Genomic DNA, 7,284 nt, shown 5'->3' on the forward strand with positions numbered 1-7,284 from the left:
ATTTCAAGTCGAACGGAGAATTTGTGTCTAGTGGAGGGAAATAAGTTATTTCACAAAACATTAGGGTGTTGAATGTATCCAGTGAGTTCATAATCCGGCAAATAGTTTCTTATGTGCGAATAGGATCGTGGTGTCCTTTGACAGCTCTCTTGGTCTTGCCCATATGAGTTGGTGAGTGGTGACTGTTTTGAGGTTGTTGGACAGTGTCTTTTATACTGATAACAAGTTCAAACAGGTGCCATTAATACAGGTAACGAGTGGAGGACAGAGGAGCCTCTTAAAGAAGAAGTTACAGGTCTGTGAGAGCCAGAAGTCTTGTTTGTTTGTAGGTGACCAAATACTTATTTTCCACCATCATTTGCGAATAAATTCATTAAAAATCCTACAATGTGATTTTCTGGATTTTTCTTCCTCATTTTGTCTGTCATAGTTGAAGTATACCTATGATGAAAATTACAGGCCTCTCTCATCTTTTTAAGTGGGAGAACTTGCACAATTGGTGGCTGACTAAATACTTTTTTGCCCCACTGTATATATATGAACAAAAAAACACTAAACATAAAATATTGGTAGTTAACTGTCAGCCTACACCCCACGATTCAATTTACTATAAACTTGTTCTATGTAACCGATTAATCTGTGTCCTCTTCCCCCACAGAGCTCAGTGCTGCCACCGGTGGCAGGTCATACTCTAACGGTGCGTCGGGACTCCTCTATGCTGCTCATCGGAGGTTACTCTCCAGAGARCGGCTTCAACCATCACCTGCTGGAGTTCAACATCCACTCTGGCAACTGGACCRTCGCCCCCCACACCGGCACACCTCCTACAGGTCAGAAGGACCTATCTCCACCTGCACTCATTAACTCACTTAGTACCTGGCAATCTGGAAAGTCCCTACTCAGCTTTTGTGGAACCTCTCCCACTAAGTAGGCATAGAATATAAAGATTGAGGTGCATCCATTATGGTTGGAGCAAAGAGTCATTTCTGACACYATGAACTGTAAACTGTTGTCCCTTATGATGTTGCATAATTTACCAGTCTGTTGATTAACCCTTAACCCTCCCGTGTTGCCTCTTGACTGACTCYTGTGTGTCCTGTCCTCTCTTCAGGTCTGTATGGCCACTCGGCTGTGTACCACGAGCAGACGGACGCCGTGTACGTGTTCGGAGGCTACCGCTTCCACGTGGAGACAGTGGAGCCCTCAGGAGAGCTCTACAGTCTCTACTATGCCAACCTCGCCTGGTCCCTACTGGTCCCCTCACAGGGGAATAAGGTAGGTACTACCACGGCAGCTTTACCACGAGAACATGCTTYTTTCACAACTAGCTAACCGGTATTTAAACAGCTTTTACATGTTCCCAGGCTGGCCTTAATTGATGACATCGTCATTATATCATAAAAAAAAATCTTAAATTAACACTGTCTTTTTTTCTCCCTCTCTCTCCCCAGCCCCTGTCTCGTTTCTTCCACGCAGCAGCCCTGATAAAAGACACCATGGTGATCGTGGGAGGGAGGACAGGAGTGGAGGACTACAGCAACACGGTGTCTCTGTACCAGATCAACTGTAACACCTGGATACAGCCAGGTAACTGTGTGACTGACACTACATGTGGCTAGCCAAAACACTGCATATATGCTCAGTTTGATGATGATGTGGAGATTATCCTAACGTTTCTCCCTTCCTCTCTCTCAGACTCGGCAGTGGGCGAGCCGGTTAACCGTTCAGTGTCTCTGGCCATGGCGGGCTGTGGTGGGCGGCTGTTCCTCTCTGGGGGGTTCAACGGGGTCACCCTGGGGCGTCTTCTCACCCTGACCCTTCCCTCTGACCCCTGTACATTGCTGCCCACGCCCGAGGCCTGCAACACCACCACAGGCAGCTGTGTCTGGTGCAGGGGCACCTGCGCCGCCTCCGATACTGCTGAGAGGTACAGCTATGGTTATCATTGGAATGATGTTGTTTCCAAGTTGTTGACTGTGTCTTTTATTTTGGAGGTGTGTCTTGGCGTTGTCACTTTGTGTAATCATGTTTATTCTTTCCCTATCTCAGAATTAGTGACAAACTATCCCTTCTCTCCCTCTTTATGGTGTTTTGTCCCTCTCTCTCAGACTGGGCTGTTCCATTGGTCAGTCTCCCTGCTCCCCCACCCCTCGTCTACCAGACCAGTGTCGCAGACTGAAGACCTGCAGCGAGTGTCTGGCACGCCACCCCAGGACCTTCTCTAGCCCCTCACAGGTAATACACACACGCAAATGCACACAAACATCAGCTCAGACAGTACACACACATACACACACACTAATCTCCCCTCTCTGTCAGTCCCAGTCTGCTCTGCAGTGTAAGTGGTGCACCAACTGTCCAGAGGGAGCATGCATCAGCAGTACAGTCAGCTGCACCTCAGAACACGACTGCAGGATCAACCAGAGAGAGATCTTCCTGTCCAGCAACTGTACTGAGACCAGCTGTGAGGCCTCCGACTGCCCCAAGTGCACCGCCTCAGGGAAGTGCATGTGGACACGCCAGTTCAAACGCACTGGTGAGAGACGAGAGACACCTCCATTCACCTTCTATTGCTAGGGACAGGAGTCTTGGATTGACCACTAGACTAAGTTGTGGCTGGAATAACTGAGAACCACTCTCTTACATCTTGTGTTGCGGTTCCTCCAGGCGAGACCAGGCGCATCCTGAGTGTGAACCCCACCTACGACTGGACGTGCTTCAGCTACGCCCTGCTCAACGTGTCCCCCATGCAGGTGGAGTCCTCCCCCCCTCTGCCCTGCCCRCCCCCCTGCCACCACCTCAGCACCTGCAGCCTCTGCCTGGGCTCCCGGGGCTCAGACGGGGGYTGGCAGCACTGTGTGTGGAGCATGGCACTGCAGCAGGTAAGACGGAGACTGTGGGTGGGTGGGTTGGTTGGGCGGGTGGGTGAGTGGGTTGGTTGGTTGGTTGGGCGGGTGTTTTAGGATCATATCTGTGTTTATTTTCTTCCTGAATGTATTTCTGCATTGTAGCTTCAAAAACAAATGAATGAGATTATATTTCAGCCCTTCTTTCCCCCTCTCCTCCAGTGTGTGAGTCCATCCTTCGTGCCTCTGCGCTGTGAGGCGGGTCAGTGTGGTCGTCTGCTGTCTGGTGGGGACTCCTGCTCCCCCCAGTGCGCTCAGCTCACCCAGTGCTCTCAGTGCATCGCATGTCCCCAGTGTGGCTGGTGTGCTGCCCGGGGGGGCAACGGGGCTGGACGCTGCCAGCAGGGAGGCCTCGACGGTGAGGGGAACAGAATTGAATAGACCTTTAGAATATCCACTCCTGAGCCCTTTAAAATTATAAAATTGGATTAGCTAAAACAACGTGCCATTGGAACACAGGAGTGATGGTTGCTCATAATTGGCCTCTACACCTATGTAGATATTCCATTAAAAATCAGCTGTTTCCAGCTACAATAGTCATTTACAACATTAACAATGTCTACACTGTCTTTCTGATCAATTTGATGTTATTTTAATTGACAAAAATGTTGCTTTTCTTTCAAAAACAAGGACATTTCTAAGTGACCCCAAACTTTTGAACAGGTGTGTGTGTAAACTCAGCAAAAAAAGAAAGTCCCCTTTTCAGGACCGTGTTTTTCAAAGATAATTTGTAAAAATCCAAATAACTTCACAGATCTTCATTGTAAAGGGTTTAAACACTATTTCCCATGCTTGTTCAATGAACCTGTCGTGTCTTTACTATCATTAAATTGAAGACTTCGTTTTTATCAAAGATTCCTGTAATTAGTATTACGCGATTAGACTGATTAATCATGTAACCGTAATTAACTAGGAAGTCGGGGCACCAAGGAGAATATTCAGATCACAAAGTTATCATTTCCTAAAATAACTTTTCAGATATTTTCATATCTGATCCATAGTCTTCTTAATTAATGAATTATTTACTTTACCTCACGTTAGTCTCATTCCAAACGTCGTAAACTGTTGGTTATCTGCACGAACCCAGTCTTCACTATGAGTCATCCATACATCAATTGTCTTAAATCATTTATTTATTACTAACAGTAATTCACAGAAATGCATAAACAAACAAACAAAGTAAATAATGGTTACAAGAAATGATAGGAGAATGTGCCCTAGTGGGCTAAACCGGCATGGCGGCTTGTTAGACCAAAGGGAAGTGGGGGTCGACTGAGAAGTCACTACAGAGTTAATAATTATAACAATTGAAATGCTAATCCTTTGCACATGAACGCTCACTCATTCGGGAACAATTGCAATCAATATATATATTTACGCTCAGTGTGTCGTCTTGATCGCTGTTGAGAAGTTAGTTTCTGTTGGAGAGTTTCCGTCCTCTCTCTCTCTCTGTCGTAGGTTGGAGGGGATAGTTCAGAGTGACATTCATTCGTGTTGTTGTAGAATGGATGTTTCGGTGGTTGTCGTTCTTCGCGTTCAATGATACCGAATTCCTAGCTGCAGACTAGTAATTAATATCAAAGACTTGTTATTATTCTGTTTGTATCGATAGTCTAAGAGTTTAACCATGTGGTATGGTTAAAAGATTCAGCAACGGTCTGCAACCTTCAGCCATCTCGTAATTGAGGTAAGCTCGGTCTGGTGATAGAAAACCCGAGTGGGGGTTTTATTCGGAAGGGCCGAAAAAGGTCTGTCCCAGGATGCCTGACCCTTACTGGGCTCAGGGGCGGTCCTCTGATTTAGTTCAAATCAAAAAAGAATTGGGTTTTCCTTCATTAAACAGTCCAAAAGTATATTACACAATTTTACAAACAGTATCATACTCACTCATTCATCTTATACAACAATTAGATGTAAACCTCATATCTGATGCTATTATATAAACAGCGTTATGGTAATGTGGCCACACCGTCTCCCATGAGCTTCCCCAAGTTGTAACAAACGGACCAGTTCGTAGCTGGATTCTTCACCGATCTTTTATACTTTCTCCGGAACATGAAATTTGTTCGTACCTCAAGTTCTGTGAGGTGGAAGAAATTCCTTTGTTTTCTATGAAAGCTTACCCTCTGCCTCTTATACTGTCGTGGCCATGTGGCAGGATCTCCTCCTCAGGAATTTATGACCTCTCTCTGACCACAGCAGCGTAGTTGTAGGGGGCAGGGAGAGGCAGGGAGAGCTTGCTGTACCCAAATAGGCCAACGTCATGACAAACCATGAACAATTAATGAACATGCACCTGTGGAACGGTCGTTAAGACACTAACAGCTTACAGAAGGTAGGAAATTAAGGTCACAGTTATGAAAACTTAGGACACTAAAGAGGCCTTTCTACTGACTCTGGAAAAACACCAAAAGAAAGATGCCCAGGGTCCCTGCTCATCTGAGTGAATGTGATTTAGGCATGCTGCAAGGAGGCATGAGGACTGCAGATGTGGCCAGGGCAATAAATTGCAATGTCCATACTGTGAGACGCCTAAGACAGCGCTACAGGGAGTCAGGACGGACAGCTGATTGTCCTCGCAGTGGCAGACCACGTGTAACAAGAGCTACACAGGATCGGTACATCCGAACAATACACCTGCGGGACAGGTACAGGATGGCAACAACAACTGCCCAAGTTACACCAGGAAATCACAATCCCTCCATCAGTGCTCAGACTGTCCACAATAGGCTGAGAGATGCTGGACTGAGGGCTTGTAGGCCTGTTGTAAGGCAGGTCCTCACCATACATCACCGGCAACAACGTCGCCTATGGCCACAAACCCACCGTCACTGGACCAGACAGGACTGGCAAAAGTGCTCTTCACTGACGAGTCGCGGTTTTGTCTCACCAGGGGTGATTGTCAGATTCACGTTTATCGTCGAAGGAATGAGCGTTACACCGAGGCCTGTACTCTGGAGCGGGATTGATTTGGAGGTGGAGGGTCCGGTTATGGTCTGGGGCGGTGTGTCACAGCATCATCGGACTGAGCTTGTTGTCATTGCAGGCAATCTCAACGCTATGCGTTACAGGGAAGACATCCTCCTCCCTCATGTGGTACCCTTCCTGCAGGCTCTGGCGTCGTCGCTTTATAGTGACCGGCTCGAGCATGAACTAAGCCACTCAGCCATACTGCTCAGGTTGTTGTGTGTGTTTCCTGCAAGACAGGGAATTCGTGTTCTGTCCATGGCATGCGAAGAGCCTGGTGATCTCAGATCCCATTGGGAGGCGACAGTTGCTGGCGCCTGTTGTGATCGGAAGTGAGGGCTAGGGCCAGAAATGTTGCGGAACTCTGCGGTGGCTTGGTGGAAGGAAGTGGGGTAACATCTCACAGCAAGACGCTGGCAAATCTGGTGAGTCCCATGAGGAAGGAGATGCAGCGGGTGCAGTAGCTTATGGGCAGGCGGGGCTGGGTGGCGCACACGCGAGGATCTGACGTTACTTTGTGTCCTTTTCAGGGACAACATATCAATTTCTGTTAAAGTCACATGTCTGTGGAACTTGTTCAGTGTTATGTCTCAGTTGTTGAATCTTGTTTATTTCAATACAAATATTTAGCCATGTTAAGGTTTGCTGAAAATAAACGCAATTGACAGTGAGGACGTTTCTTTTTTTACTGAGTTTAATATTAAAATGAAATGGAATGAAATGATAAGAGCTTATAGAATATAACTTTATTGTCCAACATTTAGGTTATATTCTCTAGTCCAATAACTATTTAAAGTTACCTCTTCTCCTCACTTTCCCCTGTGTGTGTCGTGCATGTGTCAGGTGTGAGTGAGGGAGTGTGTCCCCAGAGAAACAGCAGCTGGTCCTTCCTCCACTGCCAGAGGAGGATGAGTGTGCCAACGGCCACCACCACTGTAACATACCCAGGACTGCCATGACCTGACCCAGGGATACCACTGCACCTGCAAGCAGGGCTACGTTCTCAGCCGGTAGGAAGCCACACGTCACAATCATCATTAACGGCAGAAGAAGTAGCACTTGGATACCTCAGCAGCTATACACACACAACCTCATCATTACATCATCACAATCATCAGTACTACCACTCAACCTGTCCTGCAAACACGCTACATATTCAGTTGTATACATACATAGTATCCTGAAAAGGTTCTACAGCTGTACCATTGAAGAGCATATTGACTGGCTACATCAGTGCTTGGTATGGCATACTAGACCATCGTATATCAGGTAGGGTGAGAAGGCGTGGACAGTAATCATGGCCAAAGGACCCCTACCACCTAGATCATAACTATTTTATGATGCTTATGGAAGGAAGCTACCGACAGTCCTGACACCAACAGGCTCTTGAACAGCCTTCTATCCCAAACAA

The 7,284-nt window shown here is 46.9% G+C and overlaps 1 protein-coding gene across 1 annotated transcript in view; it reads left to right on the forward strand.

The window, feature by feature from the left end:
- The window catches only part of LOC111964596 (multiple epidermal growth factor-like domains protein 8), a 35,123-nt gene that overhangs the window by 20,399 nt on the left and 7,440 nt on the right, over nucleotides 1-7,284 (forward strand). Inside the window, 8 exon segments of the mRNA XM_070444127.1 lie at nucleotides 659-830; nucleotides 1,112-1,275; nucleotides 1,452-1,587; nucleotides 1,696-1,927; nucleotides 2,109-2,235; nucleotides 2,320-2,536; nucleotides 2,668-2,882; nucleotides 3,069-3,264. Coding sequence (XP_070300228.1) covers nucleotides 659-830; nucleotides 1,112-1,275; nucleotides 1,452-1,587; nucleotides 1,696-1,927; nucleotides 2,109-2,235; nucleotides 2,320-2,536; nucleotides 2,668-2,882; nucleotides 3,069-3,264 — 1,459 coding nt within the window.

Source organism: Salvelinus sp. IW2-2015, linkage group LG6.1 (genome assembly GCF_002910315.2).
Source record: "Salvelinus sp. IW2-2015 linkage group LG6.1, ASM291031v2, whole genome shotgun sequence".
Lineage (NCBI taxonomy): Eukaryota > Metazoa > Chordata > Actinopteri > Salmoniformes > Salmonidae > Salvelinus > Salvelinus sp. IW2-2015.